A 27,920-nucleotide genomic window follows, 5' to 3' on the forward strand; every position below is an offset into this window, starting at 1 on the left:
ATGGCATGCGTTGTAATAGCATGCGCTGTAATGGATCTTGCGTTGTAAAAGTTTTGTTGTAATGGTATGTGTTGTGAATGTATGCGAGGTAACGTCATACATCCGCAAAGCTGTATTGCTTACTTTTATGGGAAAAGAAATATACATGTATATGGAATCAGCAGTTACTAATGACGCAACAACCGTTACACGAAGCCTTACTTATTAAATCATTTTTTACCTCCCACTTTATTACTAAAAAAAAATGACTCCATTTATATTTACTGACAACACTGAAACTGAGGGCGTTGCTTTGACGTGTGAGAACATGCTACGCTGAGTTTTAGATGACCCTTGACCCTGTTCGGTGACTCTTGACCCTGTTCGCAGGGCCGGTCGCTCCACTCACCGCACGGCCCCGTGTGTCCTGATCTCACCGCTGCTGCTGTGAGTTCGCCGCCGCTCCTGCTGCCATAAGTATATTGTGCATCTCTCTGCTCTGTGCCCTTTTTCTGCTTGTGCTACTGTTTTGGTTTTTGTATCTGTAATTTTATCTGTGCCACTGATTATCTCGAGGCTTGCCCCCACGCCGCTCTCCCCGTGACTGTTTTCGCACTCTGTGTCCCCCCGCTCCCCACCACTGCTCCCCTGCTGCCCGCTCCCTATTTCTTTCTGTACCCAATTCTCTACTCTCGCCTCCCAGCTGCTCCTCCCTCCCACTTGGCCATTTATGGCAGAGACCGAGTGGTGGTGAGCTGTGACCCTTGACCCTGTCCGCAGGGCCGGTCGCTCCACTCACCGCACGGCCCCCCGTGTGTCCTGATCTCACCGCTGCTGCTGCGAGTTCGCCGCCGCTCATGCTGCACAAAGTATATTGTGCATCTGATACTGCCAGCCCGGATCTGGTTGATGCTATTCCAGAGGATTATGCCCTGGTCAAAATGGACCGAGAAGTGCGCAGAGGTGGGTGGCTGGGAATTCTCTGCAGGGACAACTCTCTAAATCCGGAAGTTCTTAAAATTTTTCGGCCCATCTCCTTACTTCCTGCTCCGGCCAAAATACTTGAGGCCCATCTCAATTGTCACCTGACCTCATACCTGGAGAGTGATAACCTGCTGGACGTCTCCCAACATGGGTTTCGTACGGCCCATAGTACTGAGACGGCCCTCACGGTTGTTGTCAACAACATCAGATCAGAGGTCGATAGAGGCCAAACCACCCTGTTGGTCTTGCTAGATCTAATGGCAGCTTTCGACACCCTGTCCCCCTCAATCCTGGTCGACAGGCTGGGGGAGATAGGGGTCGAGGGCAGTGCTCTGAATATTCTTTCCTCCTTCTTGCATCAGAGACATCAAAGAGTAAAACTAGGCAATTTCCTGTCTCCCTCCCAGGCAGTGCAATGTGGGGTTCCACATTATTTAACATCTATGTAACCCCCCTTGCCAAAATTATAAGATCCTTTGGGTATCAGGTATTATCTTATGCCGATGATACTCAGATCATTGTCTCCACCTCCCAGCCAACACAAGACTCTGCCCCTAAATTTAGAGCTTGCATGGAAGCGGTATCACTATGGATGGTACGTAACCATCTTAAATTTAACGGAGAAAAGACTGAAGTCCTGGTCTTTGGAGGGAGCCGTGAATTATGGAATGAAGACTAGTGGCCCCTTTCCCTTGGGGATTGCCCCCGGCCAGCAGACTCCGCTAGGAATCTGGGCATACTAATCGATCCGGCCCTCTCATTTGACCTTCAGGTCAATAAAACAGTGGCTACCTGCTGCACTATCATTCGGACATTAAAAAAGATTGCCCCCTATCTGTCCCCTGAGGCTCGTAAACAGTCGACGGTCGCCCTGGTATCCTCCAGGATCAACTACTGTAATGCGCTTTATGGTGGCATTAATAAAAAAGCAATTCAGCGCCTCAGGCAGTACAGAATGCCGCCGCTAGGCTGGTTCTCAACTTGCCTAGGAGTTCATCAGCTACTAGGGCCAGGAAAGATCTCCACTGGCTACCTATCCAGGCCAGGATTTCTTTTAAACTTCTCTGTATGGCCCACAGGGTGGTATTTGGCTCAGGTCCCAAAGGGATTAAATCTTTCATTAGCCCTTATATCCCTAGTAGATCCCTTCGCTCGTCCTCCAGACACTTTCTCACCGTTCCTAGATTCAAAAAAGTGAGATGGGGAGGAAGAGCTTTCTCCCTTTTGGCCCCCAGACTGTGGAAATCGCTCCCGTCTGAACTGTCTAGTCAACCTTCATTGGTGATTTTTCGTAAACTCTTGAAGACATGGCTCTTCTCCCTGGCTTACTAATCCTGACCTCACCCCTCATGTTGTGTTATGCCTATCTGGAGGTTATCTGCGCCTTGATGCCCCTTGGGGTTAAGTTTGCGCATTATAACACATCCTTTCATTTCATTTAATTCATTTAATTCATTTCATCTCTCTGCTCTGTGCCCTTTTTCTTCTTGTGCCACTGTTTTGGTTTTTGTATCTGTAATTTTGTCTGCGTCCAGTTCGGGCTGGACTGTTCCCATGAGGCACAGGGTCTGACTGATTTGCATATGGCCATGTCTGAACTGGGGTGGTGTGGAGTGCAAAAAAACGATGGATTTGGGCCCAGATCTCTTTACTGGGGTGAAAGTATGACATTGTTCTGCATTCTGTCCATCAACTGTGTTTTTTGCATTTGTCACCCCGAGTGGGATGGGTATGCTCAGACGTGAGTCCCATGCTCTCCACACCACTGGATTCAAGCAAGCCAGGCTGAAGACGGTTGGAATGCCAGAAACCGGTCCTCGGAAGCTTGTTTCCGGTCCAGGGAAGGCATGGCTTGGCAGTTCGGGCTGGACTGTTCCCATGAGGCACAGGGTCAGACTGATTTGCATATGGCCATGTCTGAACTGGGGCGGTGTGGAGTGCAAAAAAAACATGGATTTAGGCCCAGATCTCTGTACTGGGGTGAATGTATGACATTGTACTGCATTCTGTCCATCAACTGTGGTTTTTGCACTGATTATGTCGAGGCTTACCCCTTGCCGCTCTCCCTGTGACTGTTTTCCCTCTCTGTGTCCACCCCCGCTCCCCGCCGCTGCTCCCCTGCGGCCCGCCCTTTTTCTTTCTGTACCCAATCCTGCTCCCCATTCGCCGCCCCGCTCCCTCTTCCCAGCTGCTCATCCCTCCCACTTCGCCATTTATGACGGAGACCGCGCGAACGCGCAGAGGTCACGCGCAGCGGGCGCGCCGATGGGGCGCCTTCTCGGCCGTCCACGCCTAGACCGTGCCCAGCTCCAGAACCCCTGGACTTCGCCGGACCCAGACCAACCGTCTGAAATACAACACCGCCACCCTCAACGCACTCAACACCGGACGAGCGCCCGCCTGCTATCAAGCCACCCCCAGACGCACCCACGGACCCATCACCTGTCAAGCCTGCAAATTCACCTGCCTCAAACCCCGTCCGCCAAAGCAAACAGCAACAACAACCACCTCAAGTGCATCCTCCTCAACACCCGCTCCATTCACAAGCACGCCATCGAACTCTGGGACCTACTCGACTCAACAACACCTGACGTCGCCTTCCTCACGAAAACCTGGATGAACGCCTCCTCAGCCCCCACATCGCTAAAGCCATCCCGGACGGCTACAAAATCACCCGGATGGACCGCATCAACAAAACAGGAGGAGGGATCGCCATCATCTACAGGAACACCATCAGCATCACGACCAACGCCGAAGACACCATCTCCGCCGCCGAACACCTACATTTCCAGATCCACACCGACCCCCAGACCACCCTCAGAGGAACACTCATCTATAGACCCCCGGGCCCACGCACACAATTCAGCGAAACCATCGCCGACGCCATCAGCCCGCATGCCCTAGCCTCACCAGAATACATCCTCCTTGGAGACCTGAACTTTCACCTGGAGAACAACAACAACAACAACAACAACAACACCACCCTGCTCGACAATCTCGCCAACCTCGGACTCAAGCAACTGGTGGACACCCCCATCCACCTCGCTGGCCATACCCTCGACGCCATCTTCACCGCCAGTAACCACGTCGCCTTCAACCACTCCACAGGACTACACTGGACCGACCACAGCTGCATACATTTAACATTCAAGAAGACTACATCTCACCACCACACGCATCGGATCCCCCGCAGATGCTGGAGCAAAGTCACCACTGACCAGCTTACCACGTCACTGAGCCAGAACCCACCTGCTGACACCAACATACCCGAAACCAATGACGCAGCTCTCAACTTCGCACAATGGATCACCAACTACGCCGACGAAGCCGGCATCACCATTGCACCCCACCTGCAGAACGGCATCATCTCCTACGCCAACGGCACCCAGCTGATACTATTCCCCACCAAGGACCCAGCCACCGCCAGAACCAACTTCCAGGAAGGGATGAAAGAAATAGCAGACTGGATGAAGCACAGCCTTCTCAAGCTCAACTCGGACAAGACGGAAGTCTTCATCCTCGGACAGTCCCCATCTGCCTGGGACAACTCCTTGTGGCCATCGGCGCTGGGAACCGCACCGACACCCACGGACCACGCACGCAACCTGGGCTTTATCCTGGACTCCTCCCGGACGATGACCAAACAAGTCAACGCCGTCTCATCCTCATGCTTCAACACCCTGAGAATGCTTCGAAAGATCTTCCGGTGGATCCCCACAGAAACCAGAAGAACAGTCACCCAGGCCCTAGTCATCAGCCGACTGGACTACGGGAACGCCCTATACGCAGGAACCACCACCAAACTTCAGATGAGGCTCCAGCACATACAAAACGCCGCCGCACGACTCATCCTCAACATCCCTCGCCACAACCACATAACCACCCACCTGAGAAACCTTCACTGGCTCCCCGTCAACAAAAGGATCACGTTCAGAATGCTAACCCACGCACACAAAGCGCTCCACAACATGGGCCCCGACTACCTCAACAGCCCCGACTACCTCAACAGACTCTCGTTTTACACCCCCACCCACCAGCTTTGCTCCACCAGCCTCGCCCTCGCCATCGTCCCATGAATATGCAGAACCACCTCCGGAGGAAGATCATTCTCCTACCTGGCAGCGAAAACCTGGAACTCCCTGCCCACTCACCTTCGTCTGACCCGTGACCATCTCCGCTTCAGGAAACTCAAGACCTGGCTCTTCGAGCAGTAGCAGCATCCCCCCCCAGTGCCTTGAGACCCTCACGGGTGAGTAGTGAGCTTTATAAATGCTTTGATTGATTTATTGATTGATAGGTTTGATGGTTTTGTGGTATTCAAAGCAGAGCACATTTTCTCACTTAGAAGCGACTGAACCGCATTTGGCTCACGCGGTCTGTGGAATAACGTGCCCCAGGCGGCGCAAGTCTTTGCACCAGTGATTGGAAAGGAGTCGCCGTGATGGTTTTCTTGCTTCTGTTTCTTGCCTTGGGTGGAGGGGAGGCTTCTTCAAGCTTGACATATTCAGGGAATTTTATTATTCTTATTGTATTTTTTACCCTTAGGGTTTTGAGAGGAGCCAATTATTCACTCCACCTAGGGTGTGTATCTACTTAGATACCATCATTGAGGGAATGCAGAATGCAGCATGCCTTCTTCTATACTTTACCGAGCTACGCTTGCTCATTAAACTGAGTATTTAATTAGTTAGCAAATGTGTGCCACTGTTTCAACACCTACTCTCTTTTTCTTGCCAAATGTGTCATGTACTTGATAGAAATGTGTTAGCACAGGTGTGATGTGCCTGCAGGTTTCCCTGGGTGCACCCAATGTACAGTTCTGTACTATGACACAGCTCATTTCTTTGTTACCACATCATTATGCACAATGGACACATCATTATGCACAAAGGAAGAGTGGTTGACAGCAAGTGCACCTGCTATCTCAGAAGGAAACGTGGCCAGATTGTACCTGAGGTTGTCTTTTATATAATGGATTATCCCAACTGACCTCAACGGGCAGCCAGCAGGAAGGTGGCATCCCTCCGTGGTCTATATGACAGTGCCTTCCCATTTGGGCTGGGATGTTTTCACTTCAGCTTACGGCACAACTATCTCTCAAGTTAGCGGCCACGGTCCGTGCAGGTAACAGCGTTGGGGACGATGCAGAGGGAACATTTATTATTTGTTTAATTTTCCCTTGCCATCGTCCCTCAAAATACCCCCCAACACGGCCCCACCTCTGTTACCTGCACGGACCGCCGCTGCAACTTTTTCCCAGTATAAGAATTGGCTTGGTAGTTTGGTTTGCCCTGTTCCCATCATGCACTGGGACAGGAACAGACTAATTTGCATGTAGCCAGGTTCTGAGCTGGGATGGTGCAGTGAGCTAAAAAAACGGTGATGGATCAAGCCCTGATCTTTGGACTGGTAAGAGTGGTCTGCTTAATTCAGACACTCTGTTCATCACCACCCCCCCTTTTCTGCTGCAAGTTAGCCTGGATTTACATAAGGGCACTTCACCACTCCAGCTTATCCGAGGCACCGTGTTCCAGTTCCGGCCTGTTTCTTAACAATCAATTGTATTCTCGAGTTTGTAGTCTTGTTTGCTTAATTTGCACTCATATGGGCTTATTTACAACCCCTTGCACCACTTTTGCGTCATTTTTCCCATGTTAAAATTGACGGAAAAGTGGCACAAGGGGCTTGTAAATCTGCCCCATAGTTCTAAAGGGCAAACAGCCCTGATATGTAGAGGAAAAAGCCCAGTTGTGATATTGTGTCTTGGATGTCAAGGTACCATATGGACACATTATTGGTTTAAGCCTTTAGGTTGTAGAGAGGTGATGTATAGCTCACATTTCACAAAGGCCCAGGCTACAGCATCCCACATAAGACACAAAACTTGGTTTAGACAGCCTGCTGTCTCAAAATGATACACATTTTACAGGTGTTTGCTATAGACCGAGCTATCCTTCAGGTGAAACTGAACAAACAAAGCTTTGGCATTAGACAGTATATGTAGCAGGGTTCACAGAATTTGGAGGCAGGTCTCAGATAATCGCACCACTCTCAGTTGACACCAGATATAAAAGCTCAGCCTTCAGACAGCAGAACTATCTTAAAGGTTTAGGGCTCTAATAACTCCTCACTTGGGGGCATACCAGCAACAGCCGGCGATAATTATCGCTAAGCGCGCTTAGCACGAGGATAATTATCTCAGAGATAGTGCGGTATCAGCAACGCTTATTTCCAATGCAATAATAAATGCAGTGATAGCTGTAAAATGTGTGATTATTGCTGGAAATCCAGCGATAATTGCACAGCGATAGGCGATACGTTGATAATAGGGCAGGGTGGTCTCATCATTATGACCCACCACCCATAGACTATAATGCCTTAGTCAGTTTACAAGCAGGCGTAAGCAAACCTGCGAGAAGCGTGGTTAGTGCTACTTTTCTCGTCACTACACAGGTTAGCGATGGGCTTGTTAATTGGAGAAATGTCTGTTAGCGACATTCTCCATGTAGGTTTAGCAGGGTAAGCCCACTTTGCATATCAATGGCATTGCAAAGTTGGGCATTAGGGAAACCAGCGCAAAGGCATAGGAACACGCGTTAGCATGTCCTTGCTGATAGTGCGATGAAATTATCGCCGCTTTTCACCTGTAAACGGACGCTAAAGCAGCGATAATTTTATCCCCTGGAACCCATAACTGCTCACAGAACCCCTCGTGGAACTCCAAGCCTGCTTGTAGAGCCCCTCCCTGAGCTCATAAGGGCTTTAGAGTCCCTCCTGGAACCCAAAACTGGTTGTAGAGCGCCCCATGGAACCCAGAACTGCTGTAAAGCCCCTCCTTGTACCCAAATCCATTCTTCCAGAGCCTGTGTTGGAACGCAAAAACCACTTGTACAGACCCTCTTGGAACCCAAACATCACGTGTAGAGCCCCTCCTGGAACCCAACACGGCTCACAGAGCCCCTCCTGGAACCCCAAACTACTCACAGAGCCCCTCCTGGAACCCCAAACAGCTTATAGAACACGTCCCTGAGCTCAAAAGGACTTTTTGAGTCCCTCCTGGAACCCAAGATCCATGTGTAGAGCCCCTTCTGGCACCCAAAACTGCTTTTTGAGCTTGTGACTATAAACACTTTATGTAGAAAACTCCTATATACATGAATTTTTGGGTCTGACTATTGAAGTTTTGTTAAGGCGAGCCACACTGGCGCGGGTCACGCTTGTTCACTAGGGTGGATTGGTGCAATATACAAGCCTGGTGTCCAGACCTTCACCCAAGCTGTTTAGAGTCAGATCCTGCTGACGACGCACGAGCACAAGAGCTTCCATCAGTGTGTGAAGAACCTGGTGCAAAGTTGCTCTGGATAAAGCGGCCGGACAGATGGACCAATTACTGTCTAAAGTATACAGGACTGGGTATCCAATCCCAAATCAGGCTTCACAGGATCCTCTGCATTTGGAACCTGGACTGACCCAGCAATCCTGGGCGATCAGACGCTCTTATCTCAAGCTGTGCCATACATTCAGACTTGCAGATACAGAATTGTTAGTATCACGTGCCTGGCAGGAAATACATATTCTGAATTCCAGTTTTCCACATGTAGCTGGGCACTACACGAAGCAGTCCAGTTACCACAAATCTCAAACCAGTCAGACACGTGGTATCAAGAAACAACGTATCGCTGTAACAAAAATCCGCGCTGGGCAAGAGGACACAGCAACTTTATCAAAGTGGCAGGTCATGAACTCCTATCAGCCACAGCCCTATATTGAACAAGAGTGCTCGTATCAAACAAAGCTCCAGTGTATGAGACATAAGCCAGGCGTCCATCCAACCTCGCATGCAACACTCCCTGGATGACAAGCTGCTGACAGAGAATGTTGCAGACTGTATGTCTCTGCAAAAGAAACCATGATTTACTGCTTTTGCAACTGCCCTATTGTGTTCCTCATTGTAGAGAGCTTTTAAGCAATATTGTAAATCAAAAGAAGATATGATCATGCAGACAAGCACTTATTAAAGCACTTAATCTAAAACACGCACAACTAAATGTGTGACTTGTCAAATTCCTGGCAACTTTCCGTGCAAAAGTAAAACCTATTGGGAAATACACATAATTACACTGAAGAACGCTTGCCAGAAAAGAGACTATATAGGCAAGCATTGGCGCTTTAGTGCCCAGTGGTGAGGCAGCAAAGACACTGTATTGATATGTTTAGCCAACTTGGGGGCATATTAGCAAGGGCCATATCGCCACTTTAGCAGCACTTTTTGTTGCTAAAGCGGCTATATTTGTATCGCCCTATTAGCAAGCTGTCGCTAACAGCAGTTAGCGACAGCTTTTAGGCGATAGCAACCGGTTTGGGGCCCGCTTTGCATGTCAGCAATATTTATCGCTAATGACATGCAAAGTGGGCATACCCAAACTGTTAGCGACTGAAAGCAGTCGCTAACACAGCTATCGCCTATTAGCAAGGCAGGCGTAGCGATAAAAAAAATTGCGCTAAGCACCATTATCGCTATAATCTAATGCCTGCTAAAAACATGACTTACCTGTTTATCCAATGGGAGGTGGATTTTCAGGTTATGTCCCCATTCGCCTTAATGCATGAATATCGCTGGATTTCCAGCGATATTCATGCATTTCGCCTCTATCGCTGGATATTTTAGCACAATGGAGAAAAACGTTGCTAATAGCATGTTTTCTCCGCTAACATATGCAGCGATAAGCAGCAATAAAAAAATGCGCTAAGCGCATTTAGCGATAAATATCGTCATTTGTTGCTAATATGCCCCTTAGTTTTACTAGTTTGTGTCTTGAACATTCACAGGATAAGAGTCTATATAGAAACTCACTGCCACATTAGTACTTATTAGCACTTTAGCTGGCATTAGCCGGATAGCAACACAATCAAATTTATGTGTTTAGCCAACTTTGTTTCACTAGTTTGTGTCTTGTACGTCTGCTGTAAAAGAGTCTATATTGATACACACCGTCACTTTAGTATTCATTATCTGGCCAGCAAATTGACTGTACACTAAAACAGCTCAAGAAGATTCAACCGTTTATTCCTCTGAAGATTTTAAGACTGTAGTGCCATCTATAGTCCTCTCAAAACTGGATTATGGCGATCCCTTTATCACAGGAACGCTGAAAAATCACCATGCCCCTAAGAACAGTTCACAACACGGATGCCCGTCTCCTAACCAGCTTTAAAAGGTTTGAACACTTCTCACGAGCCCTCAAGAACCGCACTTGGCTCCCGAAGGAAGATGTATCTACAAGACAGCGTGCATCACCCACAAAGCCCTTCATACACATAACCCCAAATATCAAGATTCCAAACTTTCGAGAGCAGAAATAGCCAGGACTCTGAGAAGCTCCAATTCACTTCTTCTCCCACCTTCCAAACTAAAGAAGAAATGCTCCCAGACATGCTCATTCTCTGGAAATGCACCTAGGATCTGGAACTCACTCCCTAGAGGTTTCCGCTGTAACCCTTCCTTTTCCTACTTCAAAAAGGACCTTACATATCTACTGCTCAACAAATACGTCAACACGTACGCTAACCGAGCTATGTTCCAAAAGCTCACACCCAAACTGACTAGACCTATTTAGGAGGTCTATTGATTGCCCCAGCTGTCTACTATATCATTTACTCCATAAACTTATGCTGTTCTCATGGCCGCATATCGTATCCACCTTGACTACCTAATGATTTTCTTTGTTTATATATATGTATATACTTAAATCAAAAGATCTTGCATCATATATAAAGTGCTCTGATACCATTGGGTCTAGCTAACACTAAATAAAAGCTATAAATAAAAAATTAAATAGATATGTTCAGGGATTTTTAGTTTTATTAGGGTGTACTATCTTACAATTGTTGTCATTGCCGAAAATCAGTACCTGATTTTATTGTTTGATTTTAAAATGCGTCTATGTTTTACCAGATAAATTGCGGGAATATGTAATGGTTTTAATTAACTATGCATCTTTTGAAATAAATTGAAATTTGTGTTGGATCACAAACATTGAACCACTGGTGGGTAATTTTTTTCCATCCTATGCATGGATCTATGCAAAAGCCCAAATAAATTAGAGCGGCTCTTTATTCACCAAGAGGGAATGGAGCACTAGATTACTTGACGTAAAAACAGAGTTTTCCCTTTTGGTTGTTAATTATCAAAACACACCTTGTGCACCAAAGTCTACTTGAATCAGTATCAAATACTGTCACATTCATACATGAAACATTTAGAAAGAAAAAATGTGATAGTTCCAAACATATATAAACAAGTATCAGCCTGTTTTATTATAAAATTAAAAAACATTAAAAATACATTCCATCACATATAGGTAAAGTACACAATTTAAAAACAATACAGTACATAGTATAAAATATTTGCAATTCAATTGGAGAAGAGCAACAAAAAGACAATTAAATCTGTCTTGGAGATGTTAATCAAGAAATTATGTAGTACAACATAAGGCTGGATTTAATGACCAATGCCCTCACTGATGTTGACCCTTCCTGATTTAACTGTTTAACAAAGCGTTGACGCGTTTCGGTGGTTCAATCGGTGTACAACCACCTTCTTCCGGACCAATATAGTAAACGTCTCCTTAATGCGGCATCACCTGCGCCCATGCACGGTGGTCCGAAAATATTTTTCTAGTAATCTTTTTCTTTTTTACAGCGTTAATTTATTACACTTTAAAATTTCTTATGCATGTCTGGTGGATTTCTGGATATCTTTAAGACTCACTGGCGTTACTTCAAAACCTGAAACGATATTTTTAAGTCTTCTGTTCGAGATCTTCTCTCTGAGTATAGTCCTTATGGGTGTTCACCTGTTAGCTGATTGAAGCACTCGTGGCTATATCCTCCGTTTTTTATTATTATTATACCCCGGTAATTCGATGCTCGCGGCTGATCCGTCCAGCGACACTCTTTCCGGGGGTGAAACCTCTTCCGGCGCGTTCGTGTTACAGCGGGTCCGGGTAATAGAAAAAGGTGTGCCTTGATAATTAACAACCAAAAGGGTAAACTCTGTTTTTACTTCAAGTAATCTATGCAAAAGCGACAATTTCACCCAATGTCCCTTATGCAGTGAGCGATTCGTGAAAATTTCCTTTTTGAGCTATCTGGTGCAAATGATGGTATAAAAAGGCAATCTAAGTGACCCAGCACTGGGGCTTGTCCACAAGTATTACATCAGTTGGATTACTTGGATTTAATTACAAAATAATTTTCTGCCCGAGACCTTGTTATGGAGTGCCCTCAATTTGCATATTCAGTTAACCAAAAAACCTAAATAAAATCGTGCCCGGTTGATCGTGTGCAACAAAACAGTTGCCTGACGCCTAATCATGATGGCCTGGATCAACACTGTCCTCCAAAGCTCTGGTTGGCCAAGGTTTATTTTTCACAGCCAATGTGTCTGTTTTGTTGATTACCACCCTAGGTGGAAAGCAGAGATTGGCGGAATCATGCCAGTGCTAGTGCCAATTGGCTCTCTTCTAGGTTCACGGATAGGGCAAGTAGCAGAGAGGCAGTGGGCGTGGCCTCATGCCTATATTGGGTGATGAAAGGGGCAGGTGCTAATTGTCTTTCTTGCATGCTGTAGTAGTTACAAACTGTCCATTACCCTTTCCCTGGTTATGGGCCCTGCCTTAGGCTCGGACTTACAATTATCTGGCTGGAGATTAACAACAGTGTTATCCCTCAGCATAGTGCAACTTTTTTAGCAAAATAATTACAAGTGGACTTTTTCCTCTTTCAAAATTCTACTTATATTTTTATCTAGATCAGAATACGGGGTTAGCAGCATTCATTTTGAGCACCATCAGTGCTGGGCCCTTAATAATTTTTATATTGACAACGTCTACGAAGTCGAGCACACCCACATTTTCCTCTGTGGGTCAATATATAACCCTTCTTACCCTCATAATAGCATTGAGCATATTTACAAAGCACATAAAAAATTCTGAGAGAGTTAATATCTACCAAGCAATCTGCCAGGAACTGTGGGAGAGGTTCCAGGACTGGAGGCAGGGTTGAATTGTGCTTGCTGCAGTGCATCCCTAAACACTTAAAAGGGCAATGTTGAGGTTCTTTCTTTGCAGTAATTTGTCTCCGTCACTTGGCCGCTCGCATTCCAGGGCTGCTGTCTTACCGCGCCTTATGGAATGGCCAGTGATGCTATAAACTCGGTGCTCTTGGACTGTAAGGGGCTCATTAAGATGACGGGCGGACATCAGTCCGCCCGCCATCATAACGGTGCTGGGACCGCCCGTCAGACGTGCGGCGGTCCCACCAGTGCAATTAGGATGCACCCGCCATATTTTGCCAGGCGCATCCTGGCCTTTTAACATTGCGGACGGTGCTGCTGGCTGCAGCACTGTCCGTAATGTCAAAAGAGCACACACAGCATTTCCCTGCACCAGGTGGCAGGCACCACGTGGTGCCTGCTGGAACTGCAGGGGGGTACCCCCCAGTTCACCCCCACACACACATTGGGGGGCCCCCAAAGCCAGTCTCTACCTGTCTTTTCGGGACAGGATATGAAATGAAATATTGAAATGAAATACCAGTATTTGTAAAGCGCACAGCTACCTCCGAAGTGGTGTCCCGGCGCTGGGGGCCGTCGGGAAGATTACGAAAGCTATTGCCCAAAGTCACGTGGTGCTGGGCTAACCTGCCGCCGGCACCGGGGATCGAACCGTGAACCCCATAGTCCGGTGTCAGGCACCCTGGCCGCTGCGCCACACCTCTTCCACGACCTATCTGCCGCAAAAAGAAAGACGGAAGGGCATAACCTAATCACTACGGTGGTGCCTGCACGGCACCGCTTCAATGCTGCCCTTCTTCAGGGTTCGCAAGGCGGGCGGAAAGGGACCGCCTTGCGAAACCAAGGTGGACGGACTTTCCGTCCGCTGTGGAACCATTGTGATTCCCACCGCCATCCTAATTTGGCAGTGGGAATTTTCAGTATGATGGCGGAAAGATCTATGAAATTGGCGAGGTACATCAGTCCAGCGTCCTCGGTTGGACCATTTTGTTTGCTCTACACAGGGTGTTCCTCAGTAAGGTTACTGTTCATGTTACAGGGCTGCTCCTATTTTCACTTCCATCAATGTTTCTACAGGGCACAGTACAGGTTCGGTGTTTCTGTTCCTCTTTGAAGGACCCCACGCCAGGGCAGCCGACAGGCAGGAAACGCGCAGGCAACTATGAATCTATCGAAGTGACAAAACAACCTTATTGAGGACAGGGAAGGATTTTGGGAGGAGCCTCATAACAAGGTTTGAAATTAGAAGGCTTACTGAGGTGCATACTTCCACGAAGGTCGTCCAGTTCTATCAGTATGTGAATCCTGGCATTAAAGACATTGCTCCAGCCATCACCAACTTCACTGAAATCAGCCTCAAATGACTTCTAAATGAAACAGCTGGAGCATCTGCTGACACTTGTTTCTCTGTTATATATGGGTCATGGGGCCTCTTCACTTTAAAACTTTAATGCATTTTACATTAGCAAATCGTTGACTCCGCCTTTCATTCTGAACCTGCTGCCGGCTCCTCACTCTATGCTCTAGCAGAAGAACCACTCACCGTGGAGAAGGCCCGAGCTACCTCAACAACCGAGTCAACTTCTACGCTCCCAAACGCCACCTCAGCTCAGCCAACCACGCCCTCGCCGCCGTCCCCCGCATCCGAAGAGCGACAACAGGAGGAAGGTCCTTCTCCTACCTGGCCGCCAAGACCTGGAACTCCCTCCCGTCCGACCTGCGCCTGACCCAAGACCGCCTCTCCTTCAGGAAGAAGCTGAAGACCTGGCTGTTCGAGCAGTAACGGCACCCCCCTCCCCCCAGCGCCTTGAGACCCTACGGGTAGGTAGTGCGCTCTATAAAAGTCTTTGATTGATTGATTGATTGAAAGAATCGTGCTTCCAGAGAGTTTGTTCACAAAGGTGAAGTAATGCGAGGGCAAAATAGACAATGGCGGGGAGAAACACACGGGCAACAGAGAGCAAAACAGAGTACATGGGGAGATAGGTGCATGAGGGAGACAGCTGCGAAACACATGCATTCCACAGAGTTCTTAACACAAATGAAAAAAGTAGCACTTGAAAACAAGTAGTGAGAGCATGGACTCAGACAATCAAAAGAGATGGTAAAGAGGTAATGCTCCATGGGAGGGACAAAAAGAACTACAAGTGGTTCTGATGGGGAACACAAACAAATTTCTTTCATACATGTAAGGCAATGGCCAGCAAGATAGAAGTCTAGCAAATGCTTTTAAGACTTTTTGGAAAATGGGACACAAAAGCGAGAGTTATTTCAATGTTTAATATTTACTGATTTATTTACTGGGCGACATGTAATTAAGGTGAAGTACATGAACAAAGTGATATAAGTGACCAAGGGATATATTACATAAAGTGTGTCAATAATATACAGAAGCGGGACTTGAAATGAAAGATCTGCCCCTAAAAATGTTTTTAAATACGCTCAGTCTTTCTGTTTTATTTTATGATAAGGCTGAGGGGGTTGTGGGTCATGAGCGGGGATAACTGTTGACGTTTCGACCCTGTGGTTTGTGCAGATGAAATGCATCATGACGGGTCTTCCTCAGGACAAAGTGCAGTAGACAGGCTAGGCATAAAGATCGTTATATTCCGACCTCATATGAGTAGAAGGGACGTAGGCCTGTGTCATCTAACAGGTGAAAGGGCCTGTGATGGTTTAAGTCATAGTAATGTCCTTGCAATATTTTATGATAGGCAATCCCTTTGATTCGATGTAAGCAAGACAGTCACAGTGATTAATCAGCCACTCTCTCTGTCGTTCTTTAGTCTTTGTCACAATAAATTTGTATCGATGCGAATATCTGAAGGTGAGGGGCAAGCACAAGATTGACAACATATGACGTGAATAAGAAGGAGCTAAAGACAGGGACAGGAAAGGAATATGTGACGTTACAACGCAGGCCATTACATCAAATGCCATTGCAAAGCCAACCTTTACCCCGACTTTCTGTCGGGGGAGCACTGGAAGTTGGAATGGATTAATTTTCTATTCCAACTCCAGTATGTGCAACAGTAGGGAACCTGTTGGAGTTAAATCCAACACCTTCTACCCACTGCTGCACACCTTTTTCGTGGCAACGGCATGTGATGTAATGGCTTGCGTTGTGACGGTTGCATAGTAAAGCCTGTTTCCCCAGGAAAGCCAACCAATGGTAAGCAGCTGAGGGCTCCAAGCCCCTGTATGTTCTTGGTAAGCCCATCATATCTCTCGCAAAAGTGAGCTCACCACGTCTCTCGCACTAGACAGCAAAGTGACTTTCTAGTATGCGAGACCTGAAAAACAAGGAACCAATTCAGTCCTACCCAACACTGTCACCAAAAGAGCTGGTTCAAGAGGACACACACTCCACAATCAGTGTGACTAAGAGGTATCCATCAAACACACAAAAGGTGATGGGAGGCGTGCTTGCAGTAATTATAACCCATGGTAATGGCTCGGGTAGCATTCCAACCCATCGTTCTTTTGCTCACCATGTCCCCTCAGTTTGGACTCATCCAAATGCAAATCAGTCTTGACCCTGCTCCAATAGGAACAGTCCAGCCCGACCCGCCGGGCCAGGTCCTCCCTGAACTGGAACGCAAGCAACCCAAGACTGGTTCCGGCCTGATACGGGCTCGCTAGTCCGGTGTAGCGTGTTTCCAGTGGCGCAGTGAGCACAGGGCCCACGTACCGCAAACTCTTGGCCGTTTAGCTTGGACACTTTTAAATACAATCATCTAAATGGAATTACATAGTCCGTGCTTCTTATGAAAATGGGTTAGAATCTGGCAGATAGTGGAGCAATGCGGTAGTACATATCCACAGTTAAAAACTACAGAAAAGAGTCCATTGCAGAGTAAGTACACACCATATTTCGAAGCTGATAAAACAACCTGCCACGGCATGAGATTCTCAGGTAATTAATGTCCACATTCTCAGGCGCTCTTCTTAGACTGACAAAAAGAACCTGCCAGTAGCCGTTCATAGAGATGCTGGCAAGATAGCTCACTGTGTCGAGCTCCTGCAGTAGAGATTTATACATTAACTTGATGTCACACGCCTGGATGTACGTCACTACCACGCACACTTTTACAACGCGTACCATTACAACGCGGTTGTAACAACGCAAGTCGTTACAACGACTTGCGTGGGGGGGGCACAAATTTAAAATTTTTTATTTACTATTCCAACACCAGTCCCCGTGGATAGTAGGGAAAGTGTTGGGATAGTAAATTAAATGATTTACTATCCTTGAGCGCCACCCAGCGCAATTCGTTGTAACAACTTTCGTTGTTATAACCGCGTGGTAATGGTACGTCGTTGTAACGCTCGCGTTGTAAACGTCATATACCCACACGCCGTAGTGCTTGCAGGGCCGAATCAGCATTTCATCTCATCGTCAGCTTGCAAGCCAGGGAGCAGAGCTGCTTGTGGCCTGCACGTTTTAACATCTAGATTCTTCCAATTGCATTTATCGAGTGCATTGACCCTCTGAGCTAAAGGACAATGGTCCCAGAACTCATGTGTGAGAAAACAATTCCAGAGAGAAAATATAACATGTTTACACTGCTTTCTTAGAGAATTTGCTGGTATGTGTGGCTGGGTATCAGGAGGGGGTCGCTTCAGCGCCCCATGAGGGCAGAAAAGGAAGCTCGATTGGGAAGGTTGATTGAGGGCACGTGAGAGGGGGGTTGTTAAGTTTCAAGAAAATCTGTCTCTAACTTGTGGAGAGTTGACTGTGCAGTCTTGAATGCTGGTGCTGAGTGGGCAGGTTCCCGTGCAGCGGATCGAGTAGGTGCAGCAATATTTCGTGTCCTTCATTCCTGTCTAATGTTGTATGTACAGTACAGCTGTGACGTCACTGCTCAGCTGTAATAGGACAGCAGTAGCACTGCTCTACAAGTCAACATGTGTCCTGCCAGCAGGCAGTGTGAACCCCGCTGCATGGGCACAACACCAGCTGCCGCTTACACAGTAACAGCGGTGTCCGGCTCTCCAGCCCCCTTTCTTTTAACTGCTCCTGAAATGTATTTATTTATTTGTGTGTTTTTGTACAGCATGCACTTTACCCAGAGGTGCCAGAGTGCTTTACAACAGAGCAAAGTACACTACATAAGAAATTCTAATATGTTACTGGTGACAAATTGTATAATGAACAGCTGCTTTGAGAACAGTGTCTGCCAAATAACAGCTGCTGCTTTGAGAATAGTGTCTGACAATGAACAGCTGCTTTGAGAACAGTGTCTGACAAATAACAGCTGCTTTTAGGACAGTGTCTGACAAATAGCTGCTTTGAGAACAGTGTCTGACAAATACCAGCTGCTCTGACAAATAACAGCTGCTTTGAGGACAGTGTCTGACAAATAACAGCTGCTGCTTTGGGAACAGTGTCTGATAATGAACAGCTGCTTTGAGAACAGTGTCTGACAATGAACAGCTGCTTTAGGAACAGTGTCTGCCAAATAACAGCTGCTGCTTTGGGAACAGTGTCTGATAATGAACAGCTGCTTTGAGAACAGTGTCTGACAATGAACAGCTGCTTTGAAGACACTGTCTGACAAATAACAGCTGCTGCTTTGAGAACTGTGTCTGACAATGAACAGCTGTTTTGAGAACAGTGTCTGACAAATAACAGCTGCTGCTTTGAGAATAGTGTCTGACAATGAACAGCTACTTTGAGAACAGTGTCTGACAAATAGCTGCTTTGAGAACAGTGTCTGACAAATACCAGGTGCTTTAAGGATAGTGTCTGACAAATAACAGCTGTTTTGGGGACCGTATCTGACAAATAACAGCTGTTTTGAGAACAATGTCTGATAAATAACTGCTGCTTTCAGGACAGTGTCTGACAAATAACAGCTGCTTTAAGGACAGTGTCTGACACATAACAGTAGTTTTGAGAACAATGTCTGACAAATAACTGCTGCTTTGAGGAAAGTGTCTGAAAAATAACAGCAGTTATGAGGACAGTGTCTGACAAATAACAGCAGTTTTGAGGACAGTGTCTGACAAATAACTGCTGCTTTGATGACAGTGTCTGACAATGTACAGCTGGTTTGAGAACAGTGTCTGACAAATAACAGCTGCTTTAAGAACAGTGTGACAAATAACAGCTGTTTTGGGAACCGTATCTGACAAATAACAGCTGTTTTGAGAACAATGTCTGACTAATAACTGCTGCTTTGAGAACAGTGTCTGACAAATAACAGCAGTTTTGAGAACAGTTTTTGACAAATAACAGCTGCTTTGAGAACAGTGTCTGACAAATAGCTGCTTTGAAGATAGCGTCTGACAAATAACAGCTGCTTTGAGAACAGTGTCTGATAATTGGCTGCTTTGAGGATACCATCTGACAAATAACAGGTGCTTTGAGAACAGTGTCTGACAAATAGCTGCTTTGAAGATAGTGTCGGACAAATAACAGCTGCTATGAGATCAGTGTCTGACTAATAACAGCAGTTTTGAGAACAGTGTCTGACAAATAACAGCTGCTTCGAGGACAGTGTCTGACAATGAACAGCTGCTTTGAGAACAGTGTCTAAAAAATAACTGCTGCTTTGAGAACTGTCTGACAAATAACAGCTGCTGCTTTGAGAACAGTGTCTGACAAATAACTGCTGCTTTGAGGACAGTGTCTGACACAGCTGCTTTGAAAACAGTGTCTGAGAAATGACTGCTGCTGTTTTTAGAACAGGTTCTGACAAATAACATCTGCTTTGAGGACAGTGTCTGACAAATCACAGCTGCTTTGAGGACAGTGTCTGACAAACCACAGCTGCTTTGAGGACAGTGTCTGACAAATCACAGCTGCTTTGAGGACAGTGTCTGACAAATCACAGCTGCTTTGAGGACAGTGTCTGACAACAAACAGCTGCTTTGAGATGTGTCTCACAAATAACAGCTGCTTAGAAAACAGTGTCTGATACAAACGTGAATTTACATGAATAGTGAAACAAACATGTTCATGACTTTTTATTCCCACTCTGCTTAAGAACAGTTAAATATGCCTGTTCATATTTAACAGAGAACTCTGCTCATGGAGTTTTTTCCACTCCACGGAGCTTCATCCTCGCTTGTGCTCGCCAAAAGCAAGTTGGCGAGCATGAGAGAGAAAAATCCAACCTAGACCACTTCCCTGCGAGATTTCTCAAGGAGGGCGGTCGGGGATAGTCGCTACCGCTCACGTTGAGAAACCTCCCTTTCACGTAGACCTTCTACTCTTGCACTGTGCAAGATGCTGTTCGCACTGATTTTACAGCGCAGGATAAACACCCGGCACTAAAAATCAGTGCCAGCTGGGAGTAACTATCAAAGCTTCGACTCTTAAATAGAGCGCTCTAACGCTGGAAGGGACCAGATTACTTTTGTAACATTCCCGACATTGAGTTGCATTCCATGTAAAAAGTGTTTCAGTAACTCTTGGTCCATTTCAGCCTAAAAATAAGACTTTTGTGTTAAAACCTGCAGTTGCGCAGCAGATGGTGATTTGCGAGGAAAGCGTAAAAATCTGTAGTAAGGGCCCCATAATGAGGTTTTTGTTCATTGTGTCAAAATAAATTGGTCTAAGGTAACTCCTGGAGCCATGGATTTTCACTCGGGTAAAATCATGGGTGTCGAGTCACCACATGCCAGGGGAAGCAGAAGTGGCATGGCACGCCATTGTGCCTTTGCTATGGCTCACACACACATGCTTACACATACACACATTCACACGCTCTCTCACATAAACACACTCTCAGCCACTAGCAAGTAAACAACATACATTTAAAAGCATGTTTTACTTACCTTAGCTGCCAGATGGGGTCATAGTCCAGCTAACTGTATTCCATTTTACATGCAGCTAGAGAAATACATAATTCTAGTGGCCTCGTTAATAAAGAATAAAATATACCCAAATTAAACTCCATGATCATAAAAAGGAACTTATCCTGTAGTCTTACTTATCTGCTTGGTCAAGGAACTGCTCTGCGTCTTACAGTATTCTCATAAAAAATGGAGGGGGGGGGGGGGGGTTGACCCCTACCCTGCAGTATATTATCAGTAAGGCTCCATGTTTTCCATTTTTACAGATTTTTATAGATAAATACAGACAGAAAACAATGTCTTTTCTGTCTGCATTTATTTTTAAAAGTTGATAAATACAGAAAACTGGGCTTCTTTTAAGTGACTCTCCGTGCTGTCTTTCATGGATTAAAGGCCAGAAGCTGAGCAGATGGACAGCATGGGAAATTAAATAACAAGATCAAACTTCTTTAAATAATGGCATATGTCAACATACATTTATGGTATAATGCTAGTATTTACCATTAAGTAATATTTGACAGCGAGAACAGCTAAACCACGACAGACATCAAAGTATGAGTGCGCGTCTATTGGTTAAATAAATATGGAAACGTACAGTTTTACGATTCATTTATACGCAAAACCCAAAATGAATATAGATAAATTTATGATAAAATGGCCAATAAATAAATATGGATAAATACAGACGGAAATGTTAAAAAAATAAATAGCATAAAACCGGGAGCCCTAATTATCAGCAAGAATAACAAAAATGTGTGTTCTACCTTTATCTCCTTCAAAATTCAGTACGTGTCTTCCAAACAGATGACTTTTTGTTATCCAACCAAACGCCGAAGTATCAACGATGAAAGGCTGAGTCAGCCCGACTTGACGCCCCAGGTCGTACATGTCAGTTGCGGGCACGGGGTCCTCTACTTGTGACCCGCGTTTTTATTACCTTTACTGTTATAGACCATCTGTACTAGGGAGCAGTGATAAAGCGCTACTAACACCTGTCATGGGACCGCCTGAGACCTCGGACCTCTGCTGGGATGCAGGCCGGGGCTGTGACCTGGAGGCTGCGTGCGGACATCAGCAGCGAGTGCAAGAACCCCCGGGGCTTTCTCAGCCCTTAAGTGGCCTGTATGCTCCCCCCGAAAAAAAAAGTTATATAATGCACACTATTTTACAAGCTTTGCATATTCGTAAATAAGAAGTCATTTGTAATGAAAGGTACCTGCTTCTTCTGGGGGCGCCATTCTCGGGCACTGGGGCACCTGCAGCAAACACCAGGGCAGCAGAGACGCTGGCGCGAGCCTGGCAGTGCCCAGAGCCTCTGACTGTACCCTGCGGCTCGCGCTGCAGTACTCTTATCAAAGAGTGCACCAGGGCATGCGAGGAGGCGTGGGGTGACCCCTGCCCTGACTTGATTAGAGGAAGTTTCGTGATTTGTGACGCGCACGTGGTCCCCGCGCCCTGTGCTGGTGCTGTTCTCGCACTCTCAGGTTCAGACGACTCATTTCAGACACTCGCACGCCCCGAAAACGGAACCAGGAAGGGAGAACAGCGGTCTGTCTAAAAAAACACTTCGTGGTAGTAACTCGCGACTGGTGCCAAGGTCTGCGGTGTCGACAGAGCCCGGGAATTTCCCCACCTGGCGCCTTATTATTTTTATTTATTTATTTTGTCTTACATCTTTACATAGAACGAATTTCGTCACAAAGTTGAAGGACACCTTGCAACACAAGCTGCAGGAGCATATATATAAACACTTGTTGACAAAAATATCAATAACAAGTTAGCTAGGTAATGACAATTGAACATTCAAATAAATAAATGGATGCTACATTTTTTCATTTGTTTTGGTGTTCATGCTTGTAAAATGTAACGAACCGTTACTTACCAGTAATTTTCATTACTCTGAATCAGAGCTCCTGTCCCAGTCTCCACCTGTGAGGATCGAACAGTGCCTTCTTACCACGTCGTTTTGTTGAAGGAGGGAGATTAGTCCTTCTTTTGTTTCAATGACTACAGCATAATTATCCCCGCGTCCCGCCCTCCACCCCAAGGCACTTCTTCTCTTCACTCTCCAAATGTATTGGTGCCAAGAACTGGAGGAAGTGCCAGGAATTGGACCAGGACCAGGAGCTCCTGTTTTGGAGTGGTGAAGGTTACCAGTAAGTTATAGGTTCATTAACCCTTCATTGTCCCTCCTCGTCCCAGCCCCAGTCCCCTCCTGTGCCTCTCAAGCATCAATAATATTTCACCCATCTTTCCTTCTAACAACATTTCCACTCAATGCACAGTTCAGAAAAGACATCATTACAGCTTTCCACAGCTGGAAGCAAGGTTTCAAGAATCACTTGAAATCACTTCTCACACTCAATGTGCCATGAAAGTGTGAGGAGTGGACCACGTGGCCACCCTACATATTTCCGGTTGGAATACCCCTCCTGACCCAGCCCAAGGCTCAGGTGCTGACCTGGTGGAGAAGGCTTGTAGACCCTCTGGAACAACACAGTCAGCAGAAACCCAAGCGTGAGTGATGGAACCTAAGCGTGAGTGATGGAACCCAAGCATGAGTGATGGAACCCATGCGTGAGTGATGGAACCCAAGCGTGAGTGATGGAACCCAAGCGTGAGTGATGGAACCCAAGCGTGAGTGATGGAACCCAAGCGTGAGTGATGAAACCCAAGCTTGAGTAATGGACCCAAGCGTGATTGATGGAACCCAAGCGTGAGTGATGGAACCCAAGCGTGAGTGATGGAACCCAAGCATGAGTGATGGAACCCAAGCATGAATGATGGAACCCAAGCGTGAGTGATAGAACCCAAGCGTGAGTGATGGAACCCAAGCATGAGTGATGGAACCCAAGCGTGAGTGATGGAACCCAAGCGTGAGTGATGGAACCCAAGCGTGAGTGATGGAACCCAAGCGTGAGTGATGGAACCCAAGAGTGAGTGATGGAACCCAAGCGTGAGTGATGGACCCAAGCGTGAGTGATGGACCCAAGCGTGAGTGATGGACCCCAAGAGTGAGGAATGGAACCCAAGCGTGAGTGATGGAACCCAAGCGTGAGTGATGGAACCCAAGCGTGAGTGATGGAACCCAAGCGTGAGTGATGGACCTAAGCATGAGTGATGGAACCCTAGCGTGAGTGATGGAACCCAAGCATGAGTGATGGAACCCAAGCGTGAGTGATGGAACCCAAGCGTGAGTGATGGAACCCAAGCGTGAGTGATGGAACCCAAGCGTGAGTGATGGACCCAAGAGTGAGTGATGGAACCCAAGCGTGAGTGATGGAACCCAAGCATGAGTGATGGGACCCAAGCATGAGTGATGGGACCCAAGCGTGAGTGATGGAACCCAAGCGTGAGTGATGGAACCCAAGCATGAGTGATGGAACCCAAGCGTGAGTGATGGAACCCAAGCGTGAGTGATGGAACCCAAGCGTGAGTGATGGAACCCAAGCGTGAGTGATGGAACCAAAGCGTGAGTGATGGAACCCAAGCGTGAGTGATGAAACCCAAGCTTGAGTAATGGACCCAAGCGTGAGTGATGGAACCCAAGCGTGAGTGATGGAACCTAAGCGTGAGTGATGGAACCCAAGCATGAGTGATGGAACCCAAGCGTGAGTGATGGAACCCAAGCGTGAGTGATGGAACCCAAGCGTGAGTGATGGAACCCAAGCGTGAGTGATGGAACCAAAGCGTGAGTGATGGAACCCAAGCGTGAGTGATGAAACCCAAGCTTGAGTAATGGACCCAAGCGTGAGTGATGGAACCCAAGCGTGAGTGATGGAACCCAAGCGTGAGTGATGGAACCCAAGCATGAGTGATGGAACCCAAGCATGAATGATGGAACCCAAGCGTGAGTGATAGAACCCAAGCGTGAGTGATGGAACCCAAGCATGAGTGATGGAACCCAAGCGTGAGTGATGGAACCCAAGCGTGAGTGATGGAACCCAAGCGTGAGTGATGGAACCCAAGCGTGAGTGATGGAACCCAAGCGTGAGTGATGGAACCCAAGAGTGAGTGATGGAACCCAAGCGTGAGTGATGGACCCAAGCATGAGTGATGGACCCAAGCGTGAGTGATGGACCCCAAGAGTGAGGAATGGAACCCAAGCGTGAGTGATGGAACCCAAGCGTGAGTGATGGAACCCAAGCGTGAGTGATGGAACCCAAGCGTGAGTGATGGAACCCAAGCGTGAGTGATGGACCTAAGCATGAGTGATGGAACCCTAGCGTGAGTGATGGAACCCAAGCATGAGTGATGGAACCCAAGCGTGAGTGATGGAACCCAAGCGTGAGTGATGGAACCCAAGCGTGAGTGATGGAACCCAAGCGTGAGTGATGGACCCAAGCGTGAGTGATGGAACCCAAGCGTGAGTGATGGAACCCAAGCATGAGTGATGGGACCCAAGCATGAGTGATGGGACCCAAGCGTGAGTGATGGAACCCAAGCGTGAGTGATGGAACCCAAGCATGAGTGATGGAACCCAAGCGTGAGTGATGGAACCCAAGCGTGAGTGATGGAACCCAAGCGTGAGTGATGGAACCCAAGCGTGAGTGATGGCCGCTCCTACCCTGTGACTCAAAGGCGCTGTTACACCCACTTCCCTTTCTTTGCCAGACTATAAGCCATGAATGAAGCACTTGAAAAAGGGAAATCCTTGGTTCGCTACAAGTAACACTCTCTTCACAACTAACGACTCAGGAATCCCTGAGTCTGAAACATCTGCCATTACAGGGAGAACAATGTGTTGTGAACAGTGAAAGTGTTTCTGGACTTTAGGCCTCAAGGTAGGATCAGGTCTCAGAACTGTTCTATCTGGCAGGAACTTTAGATGAGGGTTATTTATTACCAGGGTCTCTAGCACCCCAAAATGTTTACGTGACTCTATAGCAAACAAAAAGACTCTATTGCTGAAACTGATGCAATGTCTGCCATATCCAAAGGCTCAGAGAATCTTCAAGACCGACAGAGAAGTCCCAGCAGCTCCTGGCGTCTTGGTTCTTGGTCTGTTTCACCTGAAGCTCTTTGATACCTTGAAAGCCAGAGGAATGAGCCTAGGACTATTCCCATCTCAACCATTGAAACCTCTAAGTGCTGCCCACGAGGGTGAAAGCATAGGAGGGGACAGCTCCAACAGGAAGACACCTTTTAGCAAATCTAAGTAAGGAATTGGTCCCAAATCCTTGCATTCACAACCTTCACTTCACACCAACTCTCAAAATGCTTCCAACGCCTTGAATAAACTGTGTGCGTAAAAGGCGTCCTGCAAGCCTGGATATCAACCGCGACCTCCTTTGAACACCCTAAAGCTTTAGGGGCCCGTGGTTCGATACCCATGCCATGGGATGCAAGGTCTACAAGTGTGACAGTGTTAGAGATGGAAATTGAAGAGTTGGTGGGTGAGGAGGAAGCTGAAGAGAGTGGCCCTTCCATTACAGGCTCCGCAGCGGAGACCATGGGTGCCGTGGCCAAAACAGAGCCCACAAAGTCACTTGTTCCAGGTTACTCAGAATCTTTTGCAAGACCCTTGCAAGAAGCTGTATTGAGGAAAAGCAAACAGAATACCGCACAGCCATGGGAACAAAATTGCATCACCATCCGCAAAACATGATGCCAAGTCTCTGAACAAAAGTGTGGTAGAAGACCATTGCTCAGGGAGGAAAACAAATCCAGCCATGGACTGCTCATTTACTAACTTATGCCTACTACCCCTCTGGAGGTATGGGCCATCACCCTGGACTCTCCAACTATCTCTGTCCTGGGATTTTCTTTCAATCATACTCCAGGTGTAGCCCTTCTCCTTGCAGTCAGCCTTGAGGCCTCAGTGGAAGGTGTTTCTTGGCCTTCATATTTTCATTTTTTCTTGAGAGTTTTAGATGAGGGCTTGCCTGGTGGTGTTTGATGCAGGCTTGCGGAGGGTGTGACCTATCCAGCCCGGTGCCTTTTCATGAGCGCGGGAGTTGTGACGTCTGCTGCCATAGGTCGTTGATGCTGATGGTGCTTGGCCAGCAGATTCAGAGGACTTTTCTCAGACAGGTGTTGATGAAGGTCTGGACTTTGTTTGTGGTCATCACTGTTATCCATCAAGTTTCTGCTCCATACAGTAGGACCAAATTTTGCGTTGGTGTTAAAAAGCCTGATCTTGGGGGGGGGGCGTGGCTAGGCGGGCGAAGATGGCGGTCGCAGCTTAGTAGAGCTCCCGCCGGCCCGAACTTACTTTCATCATTTATCCTGGCCCCCGAGCCCGCAGGAGATACCTGGCTAGCGACACCGATCCAGGAGTGTGTCCTGCTCTCTCCGGTGTCGGGATCCCGCAACTTCGTCTCCACCGGGACCCTGAGGCGCCGATAGCGGTGTGCGGCCTGGCGACTGGCCGTGAGCCGCGGACCTCGATTTCGGAGACGCCGAGTGGCAACTGCCGGAGCGCTGCCGAGGGTGACATCAGCGGTGCGGACCCCGGACGGCCCTGCAGCGCTCGTACCCCGAGCCCGCGGGTGGTGCCTGGCGAGCGCCGTCGGTCCAGGAGTGGGCCCTGTCTTCTCCGGTGCCTGGATCTGGCGGCTCCATCCCCTCTGGGACCCTGAGGCGCCGACGGCGGTCTGCGGCCTAGCGGCTGGCTGGAAGCCGGGGACCTCGATTTTCGGACCGCCGAGGGGCGGCTGTAGGCGCGCTGCTGTGTGGCATCAGCGGCGCAGACCTCGGCCGTGCCTTGCAGCATTGGTTGCCTGAGGATTGCGGAGGTGCCCTGCCTCCTCTGGTTCCTGAGAACACTTGTGGGTGACACGGCGTAGTGGGGGCCTGTCCGGTCCTATGAAGCATTGGTTGCCTGAGGATTGCGGAGGTGCCCTGCCTCCTCTGGTTCCTGAGAACACTTGTGGGTGACACGGCGTAGTGGGGGCCTGTCCGGTCCTATGACGCCTCGAGTTTCGTGACGCCGGGGTCACATTGGCCTGCCACAATTTCCTACACGGACACCAGACCCGACGTCCTGACGCGGGGCCGGGGGCCTCCTGTGCCCATAGTAGTGGACTTGCTGCCCAAGGCCTGCTGAACCTGCCGCGGGCGGCGCCCGCCCCGTCCA

General features: G+C 47.6%; 1 protein-coding gene across 3 annotated transcripts in view; it reads right to left on the reverse strand.

Moving 5' to 3' along the window:
• SLC11A1 (solute carrier family 11 member 1) overlaps positions 1-27,920 on the reverse strand; it is a 247,802-nt gene that overhangs the window by 208,931 nt on the left and 10,951 nt on the right. The window contains exon 1 of one of the 3 annotated variants that reach the window (XM_086954462.1): positions 22,059-22,328. The exons of 1 other annotated variant lie outside the window; for it this stretch is intronic. In XM_086954462.1, coding sequence (XP_086810588.1) covers positions 22,059-22,080 — 22 coding nt within the window. In that variant the 5' untranslated portion in view covers positions 22,081-22,328. Of the gene's footprint in view, positions 1-22,058; positions 22,329-22,724; positions 22,760-27,920 lie in introns of those variants that run through there. One more of the 3 variants, XM_086954463.1, reaches the window with a different exon arrangement.

The sequence above is a fragment of the Lissotriton vulgaris genome, chromosome 2_1 (assembly GCF_964263255.1).
Source record: "Lissotriton vulgaris chromosome 2_1, aLisVul1.2, whole genome shotgun sequence".
NCBI classification, from domain to species: Eukaryota; Metazoa; Chordata; class Amphibia; order Caudata; family Salamandridae; genus Lissotriton; species Lissotriton vulgaris.